At 55.2% G+C, this 25,613-nt stretch overlaps 1 protein-coding gene and 1 long non-coding RNA gene across 5 annotated transcripts in view; one reads left to right on the plus strand and one right to left on the minus strand.

Moving 5' to 3' along the window:
• The first annotated feature begins 207 nt into the window (after positions 1-207).
• Positions 208-1,181, plus strand: LOC127060947 (uncharacterized). 2 transcript variants are annotated; one of them, XR_007780312.1, is made up of 3 exons: positions 208-484; positions 516-1,004; positions 1,036-1,181. It is a non-coding gene; the product is annotated as an uncharacterized LOC127060947 (long non-coding RNA). The 2 variants fall into 2 exon arrangements; XR_007780313.1 differs by having other exon boundaries at positions 1,066-1,151.
• Positions 1,182-1,610: 429 nt separating this feature from the next.
• Positions 1,611-25,613, minus strand: part of BORCS8 (BLOC-1 related complex subunit 8) — a 92,094-nt gene continuing 68,091 nt past the window's right edge. For 2 of the 3 annotated variants that reach the window (XM_050986284.1, XM_050986286.1), the window contains 7 exons: positions 9,665-9,782; positions 8,469-8,576; positions 7,261-7,382; positions 5,432-5,588; positions 4,787-4,900; positions 4,137-4,217; positions 1,611-1,817 (listed from right to left, as the gene is read on the minus strand). In XM_050986284.1, coding sequence (XP_050842241.1) covers positions 1,629-1,817; positions 4,137-4,217; positions 4,787-4,900; positions 5,432-5,588; positions 7,261-7,382; positions 8,469-8,576; positions 9,665-9,782 — 889 coding nt within the window. In that variant the 3' untranslated portion in view covers positions 1,611-1,628. Of the gene's footprint in view, positions 1,818-4,136; positions 4,218-4,786; positions 4,901-5,431; positions 5,589-7,260; positions 7,383-8,468; positions 8,577-9,664; positions 9,797-11,044; positions 11,202-14,400; positions 15,164-25,613 lie in introns of those variants that run through there. The other variant, XM_050986285.1, reaches the window with a different exon arrangement.

The following is a 25,613-nucleotide window of genomic DNA, read 5'->3' on the forward strand; positions in this document are numbered from 1 at the left end:
TGGAGAAGTTTGGGGGTTTCAGGAGCTCCCTGGAGAGGTTTTGGGGTTCCTCTGCTCCCTGGAGAGGATTTGGGGGCTCAGGGGCTCCCTGAAGAGTTTCATGGGGTTCAGGTGCTCGTGGAGCGTATTTGAGGACTTCAGTGTGTTCCCTGGAGAAGGTTCTGCGGGTTCAGGAGCTCCCTGGAAGGATTTGAGGACTTTAGGAGCTCCCTGGAGAGGATTTGGGGACTTCAGGAGCTCCTTGGAGAAGGTTTGGGGGGGCTCAGGGGCTCCCTGAAGAAGGTTTGGGGGTTCCTCTGCTCCCTGGAGAGGATTTGGGGGCTCAGGGGCTCCCTGAAGAAGGTTTGAGGATTTCAGGTGTTCCCTGGAGAGTTTCAGGGGTTCAGGCGCTCCCTGGAGAGAATTTGAGGACTTCAGGTGCTCCCTGGAGAAGGTTCTGGGGTTCAGGGGCTCCCTGGAGGGGTTCAGGGGCTCCCTGAAGAAGGTTTGAGGACTTCAGGTGTTCCCTGAAGAAGGTTTGAGGACTTCAGGTGTTCCCTGGAGAGGTTTGGGGGCTCAGGCTCTCCCTGGAGAAGGTTCCGGATTTCAGGAGCTCCCTGGAGAAGGTTTGGGGGCTCAGGAGCTCCCTGGAGGGGTTCAGGAGCTCCCTGGAGAAGGTTTGGGGGTTCAGGGGCTCCCTGGAGAAGGTTTGGGGGCTCAGGAGCTCCCTGGAGTGGATCTGAAGACCTTGGGTGTTCCCTGGAGAGGATTTGGGGGTTCAGGGGCTCCCTGAAGAAGGTTTGGGGGGGGGCTCAGGTGCTCCCAGGAGAGTTTCAGGTGTCCAGACGCTCCGTGGAGAGAATTTGAGGACTTCAGGTGCTCCCTGGAGAATTTCAGGGGTTCCCGGGCTCCCTGAAAAAGGTTTGGGGGTTCAGGTGCTCCCTGGAGAAGGTTTGGGGGTTCCCCTGCTCTGTGGAGAGGATTTTGGGGCTCAGGTGTTCCGTGGAGAGGATTTGGGGGTTCAGGTGCTCCCTGGAGAGGATTTCGGGGGTTCAGGTTCTCCCTGGAGAGGATTTGGGGGTTCAGGTTCTCCCTGGAGAGGATTTGGGGGTTCAGGAGCTCTGTGCCCTGCTCTGGGGCTCCCTGGGCAGGGAGTGCCCAGCCTGGTGCCCGCTCTGGCCAGGCAGCTGCTGGTGGGTGGCAAATCCTGCCCGGACAGTGCCAAGGCCACTGGGTGCCCACAGGATCTCTGGGTGCCCTCAGGAGCTCTGGGTGCCCACAGGATCTCTCAGTGCCCCCAGGAGCTCTGGGTGGTGCCCTCAGGAGCTCTGGGTGCCCTCAGGACCTCTCTGGGTGGTGCCCACAGGATCTCTGGGTGGTGCCCACAGGATCTCTCAGTGCCCACAAGAGCTCTGGGTGACCACAGGAGCCCTTGGTGCCCACAGGATCTCTGGGTGCCCTCAGGAGCTCTGGGTGCCCACAGGAGCTCTGGGTGCCCTCAGGAGCTCTGGGTGGTGACCACAGGATCTCTGGGTGCCCTCAGGAGCTCTCTGGGTGGTGCCCACAGGATCTCTGGGTGCCCTCAGGAGCTCTCTGGGTGGTGCCAGCCCCAGCTGAGGTGCCCCTCTCCAGGGCTCTGCTGCTGCTGCTCAGTTGCTCTCCACCAGCTTGGCCAGGCCCTGCCTGAGCTCGCTGAGCTCGAAGATTTTCACATCCATGATTTCTGCCACCCTGGTGACCTCGTGGTGCACCCTGTCCCTGTGTGCCAGGCTCTCTGCCAGGCTCTGCTCTGCCAGCTGCAGCCGCTGCTCCAGCTCCGCGTTCCGGGCCTCCAGCTCCTGCAGGGACAGACAGACAGACAGACAGACAGACAGACTGCTCACAGCCCCGAGTGCCAGCCAGGGCTCCTTCCTGAGGGTGAGCTCTGTGCCAGCCCTGCCCGCAGGGTGAGCCTGGGGGAGGGCAGCTGTGCCCACAGGGATCCCCCAGCCCCGTGGGGCTGGCACTGGATCCTGATCCAATCCCTGCAGGTGGGGCTGGCACTGGATCCTGGATCCTGGATCCAATCCCTGCAGGTGGGGCTGGCACTGGATCCTGGATCCGGATCCAATCCCTGCAGGTGGGGCTGGCACTGGATCCTGGATCCTGGATCCAATCCCTGCAGGTGGGGCTGGCACTGGATCCTGGATCCTGATCCAATCCCTGCAGGTGGGGCTGGCACTGGATCCTGGATCCTGGATCCAATCCCTGCAGGTGGGGCTGGCACTGGATCCTGATCCAATCCCACCAGGTGGGGCTGGCACTGGATCCTGGATCCTGATCCAATCCCTGCAGGTGGGGCTGGCACTGGATCCTGGATCCAATCCCTGCAGGTGGGGCTGGCACTGGATCCTGGATCCAATCCCACCAGGTGGGGCTGGCACTGGATCCTGGATCCTGGATCCAATCCCACCAGGTGGGGCTGGCACTGGATCCTGGATCCTGGATCCAATCCCACCAGGTGGGGCTGGCACTGGATCCTGGATCCTGATCCAATCCCTGCAGGTGGGGCTGGCACTGGATCCTGATCCAATCCCACCAAGTGGGGCTGGCACTGGATCCTGGATCCAATCCCTGCAGGTGGGGCTGGCACTGGATCCTGATCCAATCCCACCAGGTGGGGCTGGCACTGGATCCTGATCCAATCCCTGCAGGTGGGGCTGGCACTGGAGCTGCTCTGGATCCTCCTCAGCCTGGTGGGATTGGCTCTGGATCCTCCCCAATTGGGGATCCCACCCTGGATCCCAGCCTGGATCCTCCCCAGCCTGCTGGGATCAGCTCTGGATCGTCCCCACCAGGTGGGATCGGCCTGGGGGAGCTCAGGGACAGCCCCGGACCCCAAAAGTCCCCCGGAGCCCAGCCCGACCCTGCTCAGGATTGCGGCTGTGCCCATGTCCCATCCCCGAGGGACACGGGGGTGGCACGGGGCAGGGACACCCCTGGAGAGGGCTGGCAGCTCCCGGGAGGGGCAGGGCTGTCCCCAGGAGGAGCGGGGCTGTCCCCAGGTGAGGCAGGGCTGTCCCCAGGTGGGGCGGGGCTGTCCCCAGGTGGGGCAGGGCTGTCCCCAGGTGGGCGGGCTGTCCCCAGTGAGGCAGGGCTGTCCCCAGGTGGGCGGGCTGTCCCCAGGTGAGGGCGGGGCTGTCCCCAGGGGGCAGGCTGTCCCCAGGTGGGCAGGGGCTGTCCCCAGGTGGGTCAGGGCTGTCCCCAGGTGAGGCAGGGCTGTCCCCAGGTGGGGCGGGGCTGTCCCCAGGTGGGGCGGGGCTGTCCCCAGGAGGAGCGGGGCTGTCCCCAGGTGGGGCGGGGCTGTCCCCAGGAGGGGCGGGGCTGTCCCCAGGAGGAGCGGGGCTGTCCCCAGGTGGGGCAGGGCTGTCCCCAGGAGGAGCGGGGCTGTCCCCAGGAGGGGCAGGGCTGTCCCCAGGTGGAGCAGGGCTGTCCCAGGTGAGCGGGCTGTCCCAGGGGGCTGTCCCCAGGTGAGGCAGGGCTGTCCCCAGGAGGAGCGGGGCTGTCCCCAGGTGGAGCAGGGCTGTCCCCAGGAGGAGCGGGGCTGTCCCCAGGTGGGTCAGGGCTGTCCCCAGGTGGGTCAGGGCTGTCCCCAGGTGAGGCAGGGCTGTCCCCAGGTGGAGCGGGGCTGTCCCCAGGTGGGGCAGGGCTGTCCCCAGGTGGGGCAGGGCTGTCCCCAGGTGGGGCCGGGCTGTCCCCAGAGGGGCGGGGGCTGTCCCCAGGTGGGCAGGGCTTGTCCCCAGGTGGGCGGGGCTGTCCCCAGGTGGGTCAGGGCTGTCCCCAGGTGGGGCGGGGCTGTCCCCAGGAGGAGCGGGGCTGTCCCCAGGTGGGCGGGGCTGTCCCCAGGTGAGGCGGGGCTGTCCCCAGGTGAGGCGGGGCTGTCCCCAAGAGGAGCGGGGCTGTCCCCAGGAGAGGCGGGGCTGTCCCCAGGTGGCTCAGGGCTGTCCCCAGGTGGAGCGGGGCTGTCCCCAAGTGGGTCAGGGCTGTCCCCAGGAGGGGCAGGGCTGTCCCCAGGTGGGTCAGGGCTGTCCCCAGGTGGGGCAGGGCTGTCCCCAGGTGGCTCAGGGCTGTCCCCAGGTGAGGCAGGGCTGTCCCCAGGTGCCACCTGCACCCTTTACCTGCATCTTCTGCAGCGTCTCCTCGCGCTCGCCCTCGGCCTCCCAGCGGCCGCACCTCTGGCTCTTCAGCAGCTGGATCTCCTGGGGGAACATCTGGGTGGTTGGGAGGGGCTCTTTGCCAATATTGACATTAAAATTATGTGTGTTAGCGTGAAAAATGCGTGTTTATGAGTGGCTTTTTGCAAATATTGACATGAGTATTATGTGTGTTATGTCAGTGTGGAAAATGTGTATTTTGTGATTGGCTTTTTGCAAATATTAACATGAATATTGTGTGTGCCAGTGTGAAAAATCTGTGTTTGTGATTGGAGGTCTCTTCCCACCTGGTGATTCTGGGAATTCTGGGATTTTGGGAATTCTGGGATTTTGGGAATTCTGGGAATTCAGAGCTGTCAAGATCCTGAGCCTCTCCCCCCCAGCACATCCCTGTCCCTCAGAGCTCTGATAGCTGGGGGGAGTTTGACAGGTTTTGGGGGGCTCTGCCAGGTTTTGGGGGGGTCTGCCAGGTTTTGGGGGCTCTGCCAGGTTTTGGGGGTGTCTGCCAGGTTTTGGGGGGGTCTGCCAGGTTTTGGGGGCTCTGCCAGGTTTTGGGGGTGTCTGACAGATTTTGGGGGGGTCTGCCAGGTTTTGGGGGGCTCTGCCAGGCTCACCTCATCCTTAGCCTTGAGCAGCAGCTCCAGCTCCTCCAGGCTCTGGCTCAGCTCCTCCTTGTTGTTGTCACTGGAGGAATCCGGGGTGCCCCGTGCCACCTCCAGCTCTGCCACCTGCAAGGTGACATTCCCCTGTCCCCCCTGTCCCTCTGTCCCACATCCCCCTGTCTCCCCGTCCTCATGTCCCCTGTCCCCTATCCCCCTGTCCCCCCCATCCCCCCGTCCTCCCTGTCCCCTCTCCCCACTGTCCCTTGTCCCTGACCCTCTGTCCCCCTGTCCCCTGTCCCCCCTGTCCCTTTGTTCCCCTGTCCCTCTCTCCCCCCTGTCCCCTGTCCCTGTCCCTGTCCCCCTGTCCCCTATCCCCAGTGTCCCCCTGTCCCCTGTCCCCTCTCTCCCCTGTCCCTGACCCTCTGTCCCCTTCTCCCCACCTCCCGGTCCCCCGTTCCCTGCCCTGTCCCCTGCCCCCCTGTCCCTGCCCTCGTCCCCTGTCCCCTGATCCCCAGTCCCCCCTGTCCCTGTCCCTCTCTCCCCCTCTGTCCCTTCCCCCCCCCTGTCCCTGTCCCCCTCTGTCCCTGTCCCCCGTCCCTCTCCCCCCTGTCCCTCTCCCTGTCCCCCTGTCCCTGTCCCCCTGTCCCTGTCCCTGACCCTCTGTCTCAGTGTCTCTGTCTCCTCCCGGGACGCTGCCAGCTCTCTCTTCCACTGCTCCACGCTGGCGTTGGCCTCGTGCAGCGCGGCCGCCAGCCGGGAGTTGTTGTCCTGCAGGCTGAAGAACTCGGCCTCCCACTGCACCTCGCTCACCGACCTGGGACAGGGGAATCTGGGATTGGCTCTGGGAATCATTTATGGGATTGATTCTGGGATTGATTCTGGGATTGGCTCTGGGAATCGTTCTGGGATTGATTCTGGGATTGGCTCTGGGATTGGCTCTGGGATTGGCTCTGGGATTGGTTCTGGGATTGATTCTGGGATTGGTTCTGGGATTGATTCTGGGATTGATGGCTCTGGGATTGGTTCTGGGATTGGCTCTGGGAATCATTCTGGGGTTGGCTCTGGGATTGGCTCTGGGGTTGGTTCTGGATGCTCGGGATTGGTTCTGGGATTGGTTCTGGGATTGGTTCTGGGATTGACTCTGGGATTGGCTCTGGGATTGATTCTGGGGTTGGTTCTGGGATTGACTCTGGGATTGATTCTGGGATTGATTCTGGGAGTCATTTATGGGATTGATTCTGGGATTGGCTCTGGGAATCATTTATGGGATTGATTCTGGGATTGGCTCTGGGATTGGCTCGGGGAATCATTTATGGGATTGATTCTGGGATTGGCTCTGGGAATCATTCTGGGGTTGGTTCTGGGATTGGCTCTGGGGTTGGTTCTGGGAGTCATTCTGGGATTGACTCTGGGATTGGCTCTGGGATTGATTCTGGGAGTCATTTATGGGATTGATTCTGGGGTTGGCTCTGGGAATCATTCTGGGGTTGGCTCTGGGGTTGATTCTAGGATTGATTGTGGGATTGGTTCTGGGATTGGCTCTGGGAATCATTCTGGGATTGGCTCTGGGCTTGGCTCTGGGAATCATTTATGGGATTGATTCTGGGGTTGGCTCTGGGATTGATTCTGGGATTGGCTCTGGGATTTGTTCTGGGATTGGCTCTGGGAATGATTCTGGGGTTGGTTCTGGGATTGGTTCTGGGATTGATTCTGGGATTCATTATGGGATTGGCTCTGAGATTGGCTCTGGGGTTGGCTCTGGGATTGATTATGGGATTCATTAGGGGATTGATTCTGGGGTTGGCTCTGGGGTTGGTTCTATGAATAATTCTGGGATTCTGGGATTGATTCTGGGGTTGATCCTGGGAATGATTCTGGGATTTATTTTGGGATTGAATCCAGGATTGATTCTGGGATCAATTCTGTGACTGATTCTGGGATTGATTCTGGGATTGGTTCTGGGAATGATTCTGGGATTCTGGGATTTTTTTTGGGGATTGAATCCAGGGTTGATTCTGTGATGATTCTGTGACTCCAGCCAAGGCTCAGAGCATCAGTCAGAGAATTACCAGGGCAGAACAGATTAGAAACATTTGGGATGACAAAACTGAGCACCCCAACCCTGCCAGAGGGGAGGATTTGGGGGGCTGAGCACCCCAACCCTGCCAGAGGGGAGGATTTGGGGGGGCTGAGCACCCCAACCCTGCCAGAGGGGAGGATTTGGGGGGCTGAGAACCCCAAACCTGCCAGAGGGAGGATTGGGGGGGGCTGACACCCCAAACCTGCCAGAGGGGAGGATTTGGGGGGTCTGAGCACCCCAACCCTGCCAGAGGGGAGGATTTGGGGGGTCTGAGCACCCCAACCCTGCCAGAGGGGAGGATTTGGGGGGGCTGAGCACCCCAACCCTGCCAGAGGGGAGGATTTGGGGGGCTGAGCACCCCAACCCTGCCAGAGGGGAGGATTTGGGGGGCTCAGAGTGGCCTCACCCCTCCGAGAGCATCTTCTTCAGCCTCTCCTTCTCGGTGCTGATCTCCACATCCGCGCTCTGGCTGCGGAACAGTTTGTCCTCCCCGGGCCCGTTGGAGCTGAGGATGGGGCTGGGCAGCACCTGGGGACAAGGACAGGTGAGGATGCTGGGCATGGGGACAAGGACAGGTGAGGATGATGGGGACAAGGACAGGTGAGGATGATGGGGATGGGGACAAGGACAGTGATGGATAGGGATGGGAGGAAGGACAAGGACAGGTGAGGATGATGGGCAAGTGACAGGTGAGGATGATGGGGATGGGAGGAAGGGCAAGGACAGGTGAGGATGATGGGGATGGGAGGAAGGACAAGGACAGGTGAGGATGATGGGGATGGGAGGAAGGGCAAGGACAGCTGAGGATGATGGGGATGGGGACAAGGACAGGTGAGGATGATGGGGATGGGAGGAAGGACAAGGACAGCTGAGGATGGGGCTGGGCAGCACCTGGGGACAAGGACAAGGACAAGGCCAGGTGGGCACCTCCAGCAGGGTCACCTCCCTCCTGGGCTGGCCCTGTGGCCACCAACCTGGCCTGGCTGCACGGTGGGGCACACTCAGCTGGGGAGGGGAGGGATGGGAGCAGCACAGGGAGCGTTTTTTTCCCTTTTTTTCCCTTTTTTTCCCTTTTTCCTCCCATTTCTGCCATCCCAGCCTCACCTGGTGGGAAGGGAGCAGCACAGGGAGTGTTTTTTTCCCTTTTTTTCCCTTTTTTTCCCTTTTTTTTCCCTTTTTCCCCCCATTTCTGCCATTCCCAGCCCCACCTGGTGGGAAGGGAGCAGCACAGGGAGTGTTTTTTTCCCTTTTTTTCCCTTTTTTTCCCTTTTTTTTTTCCCTTCCCCCCTTTATCTTCTTGCTCCCAGCCTACCTTTGTGGGAAGGGAGCAGCACAGGGAGTGTTTTTTTCCCTTTTTTTCCTTTTTTTTCCATTTTTTCCCTTCTTTTCCTCTTTCTTTCTGCCATCCCCAGCCCACCTGGTGGGAAGGGAGCAGCACGGGAGTGTTTTTTCCCCTTTTTTCCCTTTTTTCCTTTTTTCTCCATTTCTGCCATCCAGCCTCACCTTGTGGAGGGGCAGCACAGGAGTTTTTTTTTTTTCCCTTTTTTTCCCTTTTTTTCCCTTTTTTTCCCTTTTTTTCCCTTTTTCCCCCATTTCTGCCATCCCCAGCCTCACCTGGTGGGAAGGCAGGCTCAGGGCGGGGTTGGTGAGCTCGGTTTTATCCTGGCATTTCTCCCTGGCCACTCGAGCTGCCTCCTTCACCTCCTGGAATTTCTCTGCAAACTGGACAGGAAGGGCAGAGTCACCCCGGGCTGGGAACCAGCGGAGCCACGGAACAGAAATTATATTTATATTTTATAAATAAATAATTTATTTTATAAATACGCGACGTGCTCTGCCTGCATCTGCTTTGAAACGCTTTAGGATTTCTCTGCAACACCAAAATTCAGGGATTTGAATCCCAGTTTCTGGCACTTCCTGACAGCAGCTGCACCTGCAGGCCCAGCCCCACCTGGGCAGCCAAACCCCCCCTGCTCCAAAGGTGTCTCAGAGCCCTGGCACTGGAATTGCACCCCAGCCAGGTGGGAGCAGCACCTCAGCAGGTGCCTGGGCATCACCTGGAGGGGCTTCTCTGGGGGGGCACTGAGATCACCTGGCTCAGGTTCACACAGGTCCCTGAGCTCACCTGGGACAGGGGACAGGTTTCCCCAGGTCCCTGAGCTCACCTGGCTCAGATCCCTGAGCTCACCTGGGACAGATTCCCTGAGCTCACCTGGGACAGGTCCCTGAGCTCACCTGGGACAGATTCCCTGAGCTCACCTGGGACACGGGACAGGTTTCCCCAGGTCCCTGAGCTCACCTGGGGCAGGTCCTAGAGCTCACCTGGGACAGGTCCCTGAGCTCACCTGGCTCAGGTCCCATCTCACCTGGCTCATGTCCCTGAGCTCACCTGGCTCATGTCCCATCTCACCTCTCACCTGGCTCAGGTTCCCATCTCACCTGGCCCAGGTCCCCATCTCACCTGGCTCATGTCCCAGGGCTCACCTGGCTCAGGTCCCACCTGGCTCACCTGGCTCCTGTCCTGGCTCACCTGGCTCAGTCCTGGCTCCGTGCCTGGCTCACCTGGCTCAGGTTCCCATCTCACCTGGCTCACCTGGCTCATGTCCCAGGGCTCACCTGGCTCATGTCCCTGAGCTCACCTGGCTCATGTCCCATCTCACCTGGCTCACCTGGCTCACCTGGCTCATGTCCCAGGGCTCACCTGGCTCCTGTCCTGGCTCACCTGGCTCATGTCCCTGATCTCACCTGGCTCACCTGGCTCCTGTCCTGGCTCAGGTCCCAGGGCTCACCTGGCTCCTGTCCTGGCTCACCTGGCTCAGGTGCTGCTCGGAGGCGAAGCCCAGGCCGTAGACGGTGTTGGCCCTGCTGTCAGCCCACTGCCCGAACTTCTGCGAGGTCTTGGTGAACGTCATGTTGGGGGTGATGGTGCTGTTGATGATGGCCTGGGAGGGGATTGATCGGGGATTGATTGATCGGGGATTGATCAGGGATTGATGGGGGATTGATTGGGGATTGATTGGGGATTGATCGGGGATTGATCAGGGATTGATCGGGGATTGATCAGGGATTGATCGGGGATTGATTGGGGATCAATCGAGGATTAATCAGGGGATCGATCAGGAACTGATCAGGGGATTGATCAGGGGATTGATCAGGGAGTCAGGGAATCAATCAGGGAATCAGGGAAATGATCCGGGAATCAATTAGGGTATCAGTCAGGGAATGAAACAGGGAATCAGTCAAGGAATCAGTCAGGGAACTGATCAGGGAATCAATCAGGAAATCGATCAGGGACTCAATCAAGGAATCAATCAGGGAGTCAGGGGATCAATCAGGGAATCAGTCAGGGAATTCGTCACGGACTCAGTCAGCGAGTCAGGGGATCAATCAGGGAATTGATCTGGGAATCAGTCAGGGAATTGATCAGGGAATTGATCTGGGAATCAGGGGATCAATCAGGGAATTGATCAGGGAATCAGTCAGGGAATTGATCAGAGAATCGATCAGGGAATTGGGAAACCAATCAGAATCAGCTGCTCTTGTGGGGGGAACAGCTGGGGCTTTTGGGGAAAAACACCTTTTCTGGGGACCCAGCTGTTTTTAGGGACCCAGCTGTTCTTTAGGTACCCAGCTGTTTTTAGGCACCCAGCTGTTTTTTAGGGACCCAGCTGTTTTTTAGGGACCCAGCTGTTTTTTAGGCACCCAGCTGTTTTTAGGTACCCAGCTGTTCTTTTTAGGCACCCAGCTGTTTTTAGGGACCCAGCTGTTTTTTAGGGACCCAGCTGTTTTTTAGGCACCCAGCTGTTCTTTAGGCACCCAGCTGTTTTTTAGGCACCCAGCTGTTTTTTAGGTACCCAGCTGTTTTTAGGCACCCAGCTGTTTTTTAGGCACCCAGCTGTTTTTAGGGACCCAGCTGTTTCTTTAGGCACCCAGCTGTTTTTTAGGGGACCCAGCTGTTTTTTAGGTACCCAGCTGTTCTTTAGGTACCCAGCTGTTCTTTAGGCACCCAGCTGTTTTTTAGGCACCCAGCTGTTCTTTAGGTACCCAGCTGTTTTTTAGGCACCCAGCTGTTCTTTAGGGACCCAGCTGTTTTTAGGGACCCAGCTGTTTTTAGGGACCCAGCTGTTTTTTAGGGACCCAGCAGCTGTTTCAGGGGCACAGCTGGCGGGGGGTGCCCGGGCAGTGCCCACCTTGGTGCCCCCCACGCTGATGATCCTGTAGACGCTGCGGGTGGCATCGTAGAAGTAGGAGACGGTCAGGGCGTGCTTGCTGGCAGGGATCCAGTTCCTCTTGGTGGCAGGGTCGATCTGGAACACGTGGGCCCTGGTGCTGAAGATGGGCTGCTCCCTGCAGGGGGGACAGCAGGGCTGGGAATCCTGACTTTAGAGGGTTAAAACTTCTGCTGGGGGTCAGAGACAATTCCTATTGGAATCCTGATTTTATAGGGTTAAAACTTCTGCTGGGGGTCAGAGACAATTCCTATTGGAATCCTGATTTTATAGGGTTAAAACTTCTGCTGGGGGTCAGAGACAATTCCTATTGGAATCCTGATTTTAGAGGGTTAAAACTTCTGCTGGGGGTCAGAGCCAATTCCTATTCCAACAGGAGAACAGGGCTGGGAATCCTGATTTTATAGGGTTAAAATTTCAGCTGGGGGTCAGAATTCATATTGGAGTTAAATACACCAAGAGTAGAACAGGGCTGGGAATGCTGACTTTATAGGGTTAAAATTTCAGCTGAGGGTCAGAGCCAATTCCTATTGGAATCCTGATTTTATAGGGTTAAAATTACAGCTGGGGGTCAGAGACAATTCCTATTGAAATCCTGATTTTATAGGGTTAGGATTTCAGCTGGGGGTCAGAATCAATTCATATCGAAGTTAAGATACACCAAGAGGAGAAAAGGGCTTTGAATCCTGATTTTATAGGGTTAAAACTTCAGCTGAGGGTCAGAACCAATTCCCATTGAAGTTAGATACACCAACAGGAGAAAAGGGCTCTGAATCCTGATTTTTTAGGGTTAGGATTTCAGGTCAGAACCAATTCCCATTGAAGTTAGATACAGCAAGAGAACAATGCTTTGACTCAGGATTTTATAGGGTTAAAACTTCAGCTGGGGGTCAGAACCAATTCATATTGAAGTTTAGATACACCAACAGGAGAACAGGGCTGTTAATCCTGACTTTAGAGGGTTAAAATTTCAGCTGGGGGTCAGAACCAATTCCCATTGAAATTGAGATACACCAAGAGGAGAAAAGGACTTTGAATCCTGATTTTATAGGGTTTAAACTTCAGCTGGGGGTCAGAACCAATTCCCATTAATGCTTTGAATCCTGATTTTACAGGGTTAAAACTTCATCTGAGGGTCAGAGGAGCAGGTGAAGCCCTAAAGGAATTACTGGAAGCAGCAGAACCTGGGCTCTGCCATCCCATCCCATCCCAAAGCAGGGCTTGGGGGGTGCCAGAGGGTCCCAGAGACCTGAGGAAGACCTTGCTGCCTTCATCCCTGACCCAGTTTGGGATCACTGACCCCATTAGGGAGAAGAACTGCACACCAATAACCTCCTTTTATCCCCAGCAGGGAGGGGAGGGGCTGGGCTGATGCAAATGAGTTATTTTGGGAAATAAATAGAAGGCAAAAAGCCTCGAGCAGCGCAGTCCCACATTTCAGCACTGCCTGGGATTTTTGGCAGCTGAGGGAAGGGGGAAGCGCAGCAATGTCCTGGCACTCTCCCTTCCCTCTGTCCTGGGCACTGCCAGCCCCTCTGGGGCTCTGCCAGGGACACAGAGGGAGTTATGGAATGATAAATTAGAGATCCTCTGGGCAGAGACACGATTCTCCCAGGAAAATCCTGGGAAGCTCTGGGAGACTCAGAGGGAAAGAATTCCAAGAGTTATTATCTCTCTTTCTGTGATCATTTATCAAAACAGGATAAATGGCATGGCAGGGAGGATGAGGAGGAGGAGTCCATGGATGTCAGCAGGTAATTAATGACTTCATGACACCATTTATTCTATAATATCCCATTGCACCCAAACTGAGCCTGCCCAGCGTCTCCTGCCTGTGCTGACAGTCCTGACACTCTGGCACAGAAAATGAGAGAAGAATTATTTTTCCTTTCTCTGAGGTTCAGAGAGTGTGGAACCCAGGAATATTCTTGGGAAGGATTGTGCCTTGCTGCTCTCTGTGAGGAGAAATGTGGCTCCAACCATTGCTGGCAGAACTGATTCTCCAGAGCGTGCTACTGATGGAGGGATTGGTCATGGACGGACAGACAGACGGACAGACAGAGGAACTGAGCACAGCAAGCTCCTTCCCCTCAGCACAGCTCTTCCTGCCCTGACTCACGCCAGGGAAGCAAATCCTGAACATCCCAGAGCAGCTCCCCCATGGAGGGAAGGAAACTCTGCACCCCCAGAGGGGCTTTGGGGCTGGAATATTCCAGAATGATGCCCTCGGATCAGGGCTGGAATATTCCAGAATGCTGCCCCTGGATCAGGGCTGGAATATTCCAGAATGCTGCCCCTGGATCAGGGGTGGAATATTCCAGAATGCTGCTTCCAGATCAGGGCTGGAATATTCCAGAATGCTGCCCTCGGATCAGGGCTGGAATATTCCAGAATGCAGACCCTGGATCAGGGCTGGAATATTCCAGAATGCTGCCCCCGGATCAGGGCTGGAATATTCCAGAATGCTGCCCTCGGATCAGGGCTGGAATATTCCAGAATGTTCTGAAGGAAGGAGGGAAGGAAGGGAAAAAAAAGGAAAAAAAAGGAAAGAGGAAAGAGGGAAGGAAAAAGGAAAAAGGGGAGGAAAGGAAAGGAGGAAAAAGGAAAAGGAAAAGGAAAGGAGGAACAGAAAGGAAGGAAAGGAAAGGAAAGGAAAGGGAAAGGAAAGGAAAGGAAAGGAAAGGAAAGGAAATAGGAAAGAAAGGAAAGGAACGGAAAGGAAAAGGAAAGGAAAGAAAGGAAAGGAAAGGAAAGGACAGGTAAAGATAGGAACGGAAAGGAAATGGAAAGGAAAGGAAAGAAAGGAAAGGAAAGGAAAGGAAAGGAAAGGAAAGGAAAGGAAAGGAAAGGAGGAAAGGGGAAGGTTGGTTTCATTTCAGGAATGTTTTCCATGCCACAACAGCCCAGCTGCTCCAGGGCTCCCCTGGCTCTGACCAACCCCAGGGCCGTGCTCAGAACCCAAACTCAGATAAATTTTAAATTTTTTTGGGGATTTGCCCTGTCTGCAGCTGCTCCCTGCCCACCCTGAGCGCTGCCAGCTGCCCGAGCAGCCTGTGCCATCAATCCCAACCCCCCTGGTGCCCTCCAGGGAATATCTGATTTCCTTCCCAGGTGCCAGCCCCGGCTCAGGTTTCTCCTGCCAGCACACACACACTCCCCACCCTCTGCCTGCATTTTTGGAGCGAGATTCCAATTTCCCAGGCTCTGCTTCCACGTGGATCACGACCTATCTTTGGCACAGGGGGAAAAAAGGGATTTTTCTGCCCTCTCCTGGGCTGGTTTTGGGAAGGACCAAGGCAGGAATTGTTGACATTTACCGAGTTGCTGACATTTGTTAGTAGGGGCAGGAGGCTGGTGCAGTTAGTGGGGTGTCCCCTCCTCCAGCAGCTCCTCCTCAGGCCTCTCTCAGCTGCTCTGAGGCTCCTTCCCAGCGCTGCCTCCGCTGGGATTCATTCCCTGGCAAGGCAAAAACCCCCAAATTATTCCTGGTTTGTTATTCCCCACACAGCCAGGCACCTCCAGGGCTGCCCCCAGCCTTCACAGAGGTTTATTTATTTATTAAATAAATTTATTTCCCTGCTCTGGGAGATCTTTGGGGGGAGCAGACCCCCCCTGGCAGCAGGGAGGGGGCACGAGGAGCCTGGCAGAGCTGCAGAGCTTCCAGCCAGGCCCACGTGGTGCTGCTGCCTGATGGAAAACCCTCCTGGGAGATCATTCCTGGGGCACAGCAGCTGTCCCTGGGCTCCTGTCTGTCCTGGAGTCCTGTCCTTGTGTCCCTGTCTGTCCTTGTGTCTCTGTCTGTCTGTCCTGGAGTCCTGTCCTTGTGTCCCTGTCTGTCCTTGTGTCCCTGCCCATCCTGGAGTCCTGTCCTTGTGTCTCTGTCTGTCCTGGAGTCCTGTCCTTGTGTCCCTGTCTGTCCTGGAGTCCTGTCCTTGTGTCCCTGCCCATCCTTGTGTCTCTGTCTGTCTGTCCTGGAGTCCTGTCCTTGTGTCTCTGTCTGTCCTGGAGTCCTGTCCCTGTGTCCCTGTCCCTCCAGACCCCATCCCTGTCCCTGTGTCCCTCCTGTCCCTGTGTCCCTGTCCATCCTGTCCCTGTGTCCCTGTCCCTCCAGACCCCATCCCTGTCCCCCTGTCCATCCTGTCTCTGTGTCCCTGCCCCTCCAGACCCCATCCCTGTCCCCCTGTCCCTCCTGTCTCTGTGTCCCTGTCCCTCCAGACCCCATCCCTGTCCCCCTGTCCATCCTGTCCATGTCTCCCTGTCCATCCTGTCCCTGTGTCCCTGTCCCTCCAGACCCCATCCCTGTCCCCCTGTCCCTCCTGTCCATGTCTCCCTGTCCCTCCGTCCCGGTCCCTGTCCCTCCAGACCCCTCCTGTCCCCTGTCCATCCTGTCCCTGTCCCCTGTCCCTCCAGACCCCATCCCTGTCCCCCTGTCCATCCTGTCCATGTCTCCCTGTCCATCCTGTCCCTGTGTCCCTGTCCCTCCAGACCCCATCCCTGTCTCCCTGTCCATCCTGTCCCTGTGTCCCTGTCCCTCCAGACCCCATCCCTGTCCCCCTGTCCATCCTGTCCCTGTGTCCCTGTCCATCCTGTCCCTCTGTCCCTGTCCCTCCAGACCCCATCCCTGTCCCCCTGTCCATCCTGTCCCTGTCCCTCCAGACCCCATCCCTGTCCCCCTGTCCTCCTGTCCCTGTCTCCCTGTCCATCCTGTCCCTGTGTCCCTGTCCCTCCAGACCCCATCCCTGTCCCCCTGTCCCTCCTGTCCCTGTCCCCCTGTCCCTCCATGTCCTCCCCAGCTCTCCTGGAGCCCTTCCAGGCTCTGGGAACAGCTCCAGGGTTCCTCTGGACCTTCCCTTCCCCAGCCTTGGGCACCTCCAGGGGCACAGGGACAGGATGGAGCTGCTCTGGGAATTCCATCCCAGCCCCTTCCCATCATCTCCACCCCAGGGGCAGGTGAGGACAGAGGGACAGGACAGAGGGACAGGACAGAGGGACACCCAGGGGCTGACAGCCAGAGCTGAGCTGCTCCCCAGACACCACCAAGCTTCCCAAAGCAGCTCTGGGCTTCCAGCTCCTGCTCCCCCCTCCTGAGGTGACTCCAGGGGGGTCCCTGCAGTGCTGACTCCTCTTTTCCAGGGTGAATAAATAAAAGTGTAAAAATAAAAATTAAAAAAACACCCCACTCACAGCCCCGGGGCTGACCTTGGCAGATAATTCAGGAGGAGCAAAGCAAAGGCCTGCAAGGACAAAGATCTGGTGGCACTGGAAGGGATCCAGGTCCCTCCCCTGCTCCCAGCACAGGGGGAAGGGCAGAATTCAACAGCCCAGGGAGCTTCAAAGGGTGGAGATCCACTGGACGAGGGGATACCCCGACAGGAAGGGGTTAAAAATGACTTGGCCCGGGTGGAGATCCACTGGACAAGGGGATACCCCGACAGGAAGGGGTTAAAAATGACTTGGCCCAATAGAGATCCACTGGACAAGGGGATACCCCGACAGGAAGGGGTTAAAAATGACTTGGCCCGGGTGGAGACAGAGAATATCCTTTAAAAGCACCCCTAAATTAATTTAGAGAATATCCATTAAAAGCACCCCTAAATTAATTTAGAGAATATCCATCAAAAGCACCCCTAAATTTAGAGAATTTCCTTTAAAAGCACCCCTAAATTTAGAGAATATCCATTAAAAACACCCCTAAATTTAGAGAATATCCATCAAAAGCACCCTTTAATTCAGTGGATATCCTTTAAAAGCACCCCTAAATTAGTTTAGAGAATATCCATTAAAAGCACCCCTAAATTTAGAGAATATCCTTTAAAAGCACCCCTGAATAAATTTAGTGAATATCCTTTAAAAGCACCCCTAAATTTAGAGGATATCCTTTAAAAGCACCCCTAAATTTAGTGAATATCCTTAAAAATCTCCCCTAAATTTAGTTTATATCCATTAAAAGCACCCCTGAATTTAGTGGATATCCATTAGAAGAACCCCTTCTTTTAGTGGGTATCCTTTAAAAGCACCACCTAATTTATCTCTGATTTGTTATCTCTGATTTGTTATTTGTTATCTGTTATCTGTGATTTGTTATTTGTTATCTGTTATCTGTGATTTGTGATCTGTGATTTGTTATTTCTGATTTGTTATCTGTGATTTGTGATTTGTGATCTGTGATTTGTTATCTGTGATCTGTGATTTGTTATTTGTTATCTGTTATCTGTGATTTGTGATTTGTGATTTGTTATCCGTGATTGGATCTGGATCCCTGATCTGTGATCTGTGATCTGTTACTGTGATCAGGATTGTTATCTGCAATCTGATTTAGTTATTTAATTTGTTAGCTGTTCGTACTGGACTTTTTTATTTGTTAGTCTGTGATCTGTGATTTTGTGTCTAATTATGTTATCTTTGCTGATGTGTGTTTCTTGTGATTTGTTGATTCTGTGATTGTGTTATTTCTGATTGTTATCTGTGATTTGTGATCGTTATCTTGTTTGTTATCTGTGATCGTGATTTGTTATTTGTTATCTGTTATCTGTGATTTGTGATTTGTGATTTGTTAGTCTGTGATTTGTGATCTGTGATTTGTGATCTGTGATCTGTGATCTGTTATCTGTGATTTGTTATCTGTGATTTGTTATCTGTGATTTGTTATCTGTTATCTGTGATTGTTATCTGTGATTTGTGATCTGTGATCTGTGATTTGTGATCTGTGATCTGTGATCTGTTATCTGTGATTTGTGATCTGTGATTTGTTATCTGTTATTTGTGATTTGTTATCTGTGATTTGTGATCTGTGATTTGCGATCTGTGATTTGTACTCTGTGATTTGTGATCTGTGATTTGTGATCTGTTATCTGTGATTTGTTATCTGTGATTTGTGATTGTGATCTGTGATTTGTTATCTGTTATCTGTGATTTGTTATTTGTTATCTGTTATCTGTGATTTGTGATCTGTGATCTGTGATTTGTGATCTGTGATTTGTTATTTGTGATTTGTGATTTGTTATCTGTGATTGTTATCTGTGATTTGTGATCTGTTATCTGTAATTTGTTATCTCTGATCTGTGATTTGTTATCTCTGATCTGTTATCTGTGATTTGTTATCTGTGATTGTTATCTGTGATTTGTTATCTCTGATCTGTGATTTGTTATCTCTGATCTGTTATCTGTAATTTGTTATCTCTGATCTGTTATCTGTGATTTCTGATCTGTGATTTGTGATCTGTGATTTGTGCCCCCAGTCCTGGCTCTGGGCAGAGCAGCAGTGACCCAGCGGGGCAAGGAGAGCTGGGGACACGGTGACACCGGGCCAGGGCACAGCACCCCTGTGCCAGGAGGGACAGATGGCACCGAGCGGGGCCAGCGCTGGCACCAGGCACAGCCCGGGGAGCAGCGGGCACGGCGGGGGCTGGCAAGGACACAGCCAGCCCTGCCACAGTGTCACACAGCCAGCCTGGTCACAGTGTCACAGCCAGCCCTGCCACAGTGTCACACAGCCAGCCTGGTCACAGTGTCACACAGCCAGCCTGGCCACAGTGTCACACAGCCAGCCCTGCCACAGTGTCACACAGCCAGCCTGGTCACAGTGTCACACAGCCAGCCTGCCACAGTGTCACACAGCCAGCCCTGCCACAGTGTCACACAGCCAGCTCTGCCACAGTGTCACACAGCCAGCCCTGCCACAGTGTCACACAGCCAGCCTGGTCACAGTGTCACAGCCAGCCCTGCCACAGTGTCACACAGCCAGCCTGGCCACAGTGTCACACAGCCAGCCTGGTCACAGTGTCACAGCCAGCCCTGCCACAGTGTCACAGCCAGCCTGGTCACAGTGTCACACAGCCAGCCTGGTCACAGTGTCACACAGCCAGCACGGCCACAGTGTCACACAGCCAGCCCTGCCACAGTGTCACACAGCCAGCCTGGCCACAGTGTCACACAGCCAGCCTGGTCACAGTGTCACACAGCCAGCCCTGCCACAGTGTCACACAGCCAGCCCTGCCACAGTGTCACACAGCCAGCCTGGCCACAGTGTCACAGCCAGCCCTGCCACAGTGTCACACAGCCAGCCTGGCCACAGTGTCACACAGCCAGCCTGGCCACAGTGTCACACAGCCAGCCCTGCCACAGTGTCACACAGCCAGCCCTGGTCACAGTGTCACCAGCCAGCCCTGCCACAGTGTCACACAGCCAGCCCTGCCACAGTGTCACACAGCCAGCCTGGTCACAGTGTCACACAGCCAGCCGGCCACAGTGTCACACAGCCAGCCCTGCCACAGTGTCACACAGCCAGCCTGGCCACAGTGTCACACAGCCAGCCTGCCACAGTGTCACACAGCCAGCCTGCCACAGTGTCACACAGCCAGCCCTGCCACAGTGTCACACAGCCAGCCTGGCCACAGTGTCACACAGCCAGCCTGCCACAGTGTCACACAGCCAGCCTGGCCACAGTGTCACACAGCCAGCCCTGCCACAGTGTCACACAGCCAGCCTGGCCACAGTGTCACACAGCCAGCCCTGCCACAGTGTCACACAGCCAGCCTGGTCACAGTGTCACAGCAGCCTGCCACGTGTCACACAGCCAGCTGGCACAGTCCACAGCCAGCCGGCACAGTGTCACAGCCAGCCTGCCACAGTGTCACACAGCCAGCCTGGCCACAGTGTCACAGCCAGCCTGCCACAGTGTCACACAGCCAGCAGGCCACAGTGTCACACAGCCAGCAGGGCCACAGTGTCACACAGCCAGCCTGGCCACAGTGTCACACAGCCAGCCTGGCCACAGTGTCACACAGCCAGCCCTGCCACAGTGTCACACAGCCAGCCTGGCCACAGTGTCACACAGCCAGCCTGGCACAGTGTCACACAGCCAGCCCTGGCCACAGTGTCACACAGCACCATGCCACGCCAGCCTGCCACAGTGTCCACAGCCAGCCTGGCCACAGTGTCACAGCCACCTGGCACAGTGTCACACCAGCTGCCACAGTGTCACCAGCCACCTGGCCACAGTGTCACAGCCAGCCCTGCCACAGTGTCACACAGCCAGCCTGGCCACAGTGTCACACAGCCAGCAGGCACAGTGTCACACAGCCACCTGCCAGTGCACCAGCCCTGGCCACAGTGTCACACAGCCAGCCCTGCCACAGTGTCACACAGCCAGCCGCACGTGTCACCACCACCTGCCGTGTCACACAGCCAGCCCTGCCACAGTGTCACACAGCCAGCCTGGCCACAGTGTCACCAGCCAGCCCTGCCACAGTGTCACACAGCCAGCCTGGCACATGTCACACCAGCCCTGCCACAGTGCCACAGCCAGCCTGGTCACAGTGTCACAGCCAGCCCTGCCACAGTGTCACACAGCCAGCAGGGCCACAGTGTCACACAGCCAGCCCTGCCACAGTGTCACACAGCCAGCCTGGTCACAGTGTCACAGCCAGCACTGCCACAGTGTCACACAGCCAGCCTGGTCACAGTGTCACAGCCAGCCCTGCCACAGTGTCACACAGCCAGCCTGGTCACAGTGTCACAGCCAGCACTGCCACAGTGTCACACAGCCAGCCTGGTCACAGTGTCACACAGCCAGCACTGCCACAGTGTCACACAGCCAGTCCTACACTGCCACAGTGTCACACAGCCAGCAGGGCCACAGTGTCACACAGCCAGCACTGCCACAGTGTCACACAGCCAGCCCTGTCACAGTGTCACACAGCCAGCCTGGTCACAGTGTCACACAGCCAGCCCTGCCACAGTGTCACACAGCCAGCCTGGTCACAGTGTCACACAGCCAGCCTGGCCACAGTGTCACACAGCCAGCCCTGCCACAGTGTCACACAGCCAGCAGGGCCACAGTGTCACACAGCCAGCACTGCCACAGTGTCACACAGCCAGCCTGGTCACAGTGTCACACAGCCAGCCCTGCCACAGTGTCACACAGCCAGCCTGGTCACAGTGTCACACAGCCAGCCCTGCCACAGTGTCACACAGCCAGCCCTGCCACAGTGTCACACAGCCAGCCTGGTCACAGTGTCACACAGCCAGCCCTGCCACAGTGTCACACAGCCAGCCTGGCCACAGTGTCACACAGCCAGCCTGGTCACAGTGTCACACAGCCAGCCCTGCCACAGTGTCACACAGCCAGCCCTGCCACAGTGTCACACAGCCAGCCTGGTCACAGTGTCACACAGCCAGCCTGGCCACAGTGTCACACAGCCAGCCTGGTCACAGTGTCACAGCCAGCCCTGCCACAGTGTCACACGGGCTGTCCTACCCTGCCACAATGTCACACGGGCTGCCCTGCCACAGTGTCACACAGCCAGCCCTGCCACAATGTCACACAGCCAGCCCTGCCACAATGTCACACGGGCTGTCCTACCCTGCCACAATGTCACACGGGCTGTGCAGCCCTGCCACAATGTCACACAGCCTGACCTGCCACAGTGTCACACAGCCTGTCCTACCCTGCCACAATGTCACACAGTCTGACCTGCCACAGTGTCACACGGGCTGTCCTGTCACAATGTCACACAGCCAGCCCTGCCACAGTGTCACACGGGCTGTCCTGTCACAATGTCACACAGCCAGCCCTGCCACAGTGTCACACGGGCTGTCCTCGCTGTGAGTGTCCTGGCCTGGGCCCTTCCCTCCCACCCTCAGGGGCCTCTCCCTGAGCGGGGTCTGCAGGGCAGGGATGGGTGAGGGGACAGGACAGGAATGGGTGAGGGGACAGGAACGGGTGAGGGGACAGGACAGGAATGGGTGAGGGGACAGGAACGGGTGAGGGGACAGGAACAGGAACAGGACAGGAATGAGAACAGGACAGGAATGAGAACAGGACAGGAATGGGTGAGGGGACAGGAATGAGAACAGGACAGGAACGGGTGAGGGGACAGGAATGGGTGAGAGTGAGCAAGATTAAAATGAGCATGAACACGACAGAAATGAGAACAGGACAAAAAAAAAAAAGAGTGATAATTAGGACAGAAATGAGAGTGAGCGGGATAAAAATGAGCGTGAGCAGGACAGGAATAAATGAGTGTGAGCAGGACAGGAATGTGAGCAGGACAGGAATGAGAACAGGACAAGGATAAGTGAGTGTGAACAGGACAGGGATGAGTGAGTGTGAGCAGGAATGAGTGTGAGCAGGACAGGGATGAGTGAGTGTGAGCAGGACAGGAATAAATGAGTGTGAGCAGGAATGAGTGTGAGCAGGACAGGAATAAATGAGTGTGAGCAGGACAGGGATGAGCCCAGCCCTGGCCGCCGGCCACGCTGAGTCAGCTGAGAGCCCGGCCTGGGGCTGAGCCAGGCTCTCCCTCCCTCCCTGAGGGAAAATCCCCCCAGAAATCCCAGAGGAGGGAGAATCCCCCCAATAAATCCCTGAGGAGAATCCCCCCAGCAATCCCTGAGGAGGAGAATCCCCCCAGCAATCCCAGAGGAAGGAGAATCCCCCCAACAATCCCTGAGGAGGGAGAATCCCCCCAATAAATCCCTGAGGAGGAGAATCCCCCCAGCAATCCCTGAGGGAGAATCCCCCAATAAATCCCTGAGGAGGAGAATCCCCCAATAAATCCCTGAGGAGGAGAATCCCCCAATAAATCCCAGAGGAGGGAGAATCCCCCCAGCAATCCCTGAGGAAGGAGAATCCCCCCAGCAATCCCTGAGGAAGGAGAATCCCCCCAGCAATCCCCGAGGAAGGAGAATCCCCCCAGCAATCCCCGAGGAAGGAGAATCCCCCCAGCAATCCCAGGCCAGGCTGAGCCCGGCACCCAAAGGCAGAACTGGGGCACAGAGCGGGGCTGGGAGCCCAACCCTGCTCCTCCTCCTCCTCCTCCTCCTCCTCCTCTTCCTCCAGGGCTGGCTGCTCTCCTTTTATCTCCCCTCAGCAGCCCCAGGAGCTGCTGGCTGGCTGTCTATCTGTCTGTCTGTCTGTCTGTCTGTGCTGCTGATAAAGTCAGCCCCAGCTCCTTCCCCCCCAATCCCAACCCCTGCGGAGCCTCTGGGGGTGCAGGAGAATCCCCAGCCCCGATCCCGCTCCTGGGCAGGGCCTGGAGCTGGGCCTGGCTGATCCCTTTCCACCCAGGATATTCCATAGCCAAGGATATCCCACAATTTAACCCAGGATATTCCATTTAACCCAGGATATTCCACATTTCCATCCAGGATATTCCATATCCCAGGCTATCCCACAATTTAACCCAGGATATTCCACATTTCCATCCAGGATATTCCATAGCCCAGGATAGCCCACCATTTAACCCAGGATATTCCACATTTCCATCCAGGATATTCTATAACCCAGGATATCCCACAATTCAGGATATTTCATGGTTTAACCCAGGATATTCCACATTTCCATCCAGGATATTCTATAACCCAGGATATTCCACAATTCAGGATATTTCATGGTTTAACCCAGGATATTCCACATTTCCACCCAGGATATTTCATAGCCCAGGATAGCCCACAATTTACCCAGGATATCAATTAACCAGGATATTCCACATTCCACCAGGATATTCATATCCCGATATTCACATTTAACCCAGGATATTCCATTTAACCCAGGATATTCCACATTTCAATCCAGGATATCCCATAACCAAGGATATTCCACAATTCAGGATATTTCATGGTTTAACCCAGGATATTCCACATTTCAATCCAGGATATTCCATATCCCAGGATATCCCACAATTCCTCCCCAGGACACTGAACTGCAGAAATCCTTTGGGGACAAAGTTTGGGAAGATGGATTTGGGGGTTTTTGGGACAAACTTTGGGTTCCAGTCAGGATTTGGGGGTTTTTGGGACAAGGTTGGATCCCAAATCAGGATTTGGGGGTTTTTGGGGACAAGGTTGGATCCCAAATCAGGATTTGGGGTTTTTGGGACAAGGTTGGATCCCAAATCAGGATTTGGGGTTTTTGGGACAAACTTTGGGTTCCAAATCAGGATTTAGGGGTTTTGGGACAAGGTCTGGATCCCAAATCAGGATTTAGGGGTTTTTGGGACAAGGTTTGGATCCCAAATCAGGATTTGGGGTTTTTGGGACACGGTCTGGATCCCAAATCAGGATTTGGGGGTTTTTGGGACACGGTTTGGATCCCAAATCAGGATTTGGGGTTTTTGGGACAAGGTTTGGATCCCAAATCAGGATTTGGGGTTTTTGGGACAAGGTCTGGATCCCAAATCAGGATTTCCCCTCCCCAGGAGGGTTCCCAGGCTGTGACCTTGGGGAGGAGCTCCAGGAATCGGATCCAGCTCTCCCCATTCCCAGGAGATTCCCAGAGCAGCTGCTCCCGATCAGGGACAAGGTCACCCACCCCCCCCCTCCAGGGCCATTTAAACCCCAAATAAATGGAATTTTCTGGAATTCTGGAGCCTCCTGGGTGTCCCCTTTTCCTCCTCCTGCTCCGGGACACAAACACCGCCGCGATGGAATTCAGATTAAATTTAAAATTTAATTGAGCAATTAAAAATTAAAAATCCAAGCCAGGCTGCAGCTCAGGAATTCCTGAAACATCCCAGAAAATCCATCCAGCCACGAGAAAATGAGAATTAAAGAAATGGAGATTGAAAGAGTTGAATATATTGCTTTAAAAAATAAATTTAAACTCAAATCAGCTCCCTGAGGGTGATTTTTAAACCTCCTTTGTTATGGAAATTGTGATTTATGGAAATCCTGCTGGGATTGCAGAGGAATTATGGAAATCCTGTTGAGATTTCAGAGTTATGGAAATTCTGGGGGAATTCCACAGTTATGGGAATTCTGCTGGAAATTAAAAATAAAAAATAAATAAAAAGAAAGGGGGAAATTTTAAAAAGGAAAATAGAATAAATTTTAAAAGGAGGATGGGAAATGTTCAGAGGGGGAATGGGATTTATCCCAAAGCCCAGCTGGGAGGGAAGGATCTGCCAGGATTCCTCCAGGTTCCACTGCACACAAAATTCCCGAGCAGGGACATCGAGCAGAGCCCGGCCTGAGCTCCTGCCCCTGCCAAAATCTGCTAAAATCCACCAAAATCTGCTAAAATCCACCAAAATCTGCTAAAATCTGCTAAAATCTGCCAAAATCCACGGAACCCCAGAGCCACATCCCCACAGCAGAATCTGAAACACCAAAATCCCAAATTCCAAACCTCAAAAACCAAAATTCCAAACGCCAAAAACCAAAATTCCAAAAGCCAAAATGCCAACCCCCAAACACCAAACCCCTGAAATTTCAAACCCCAAAATCCCGACAACCAAAACTCCAAACCCTAAAATTCCAAACCCCAAATTCCAAATCCCAAAATCCCAAACCCCAAAATCCCAAAACCCCAACATTAAAACCCCAGCACCAAATTCCCAAACCCCATAATTTCAAATCCCGAAATTTCAAATTTCAAACCCCAAAATCCCAAACCCCAAATCCCAAAATCCCAAATTAAAACCCCAGCACCAAAATTCCAAACCCCATAATTTCAAACCCCAAAATTTCAAATCCCGAAATTTCAAACTTCAAACCCCAAAACCCACCCCAACCCCAAACCAACCCCAAA

Source organism: Serinus canaria, chromosome 28 (genome assembly GCF_022539315.1).
Source record: "Serinus canaria isolate serCan28SL12 chromosome 28, serCan2020, whole genome shotgun sequence".
Lineage (NCBI taxonomy): Eukaryota > Metazoa > Chordata > Aves > Passeriformes > Fringillidae > Serinus > Serinus canaria.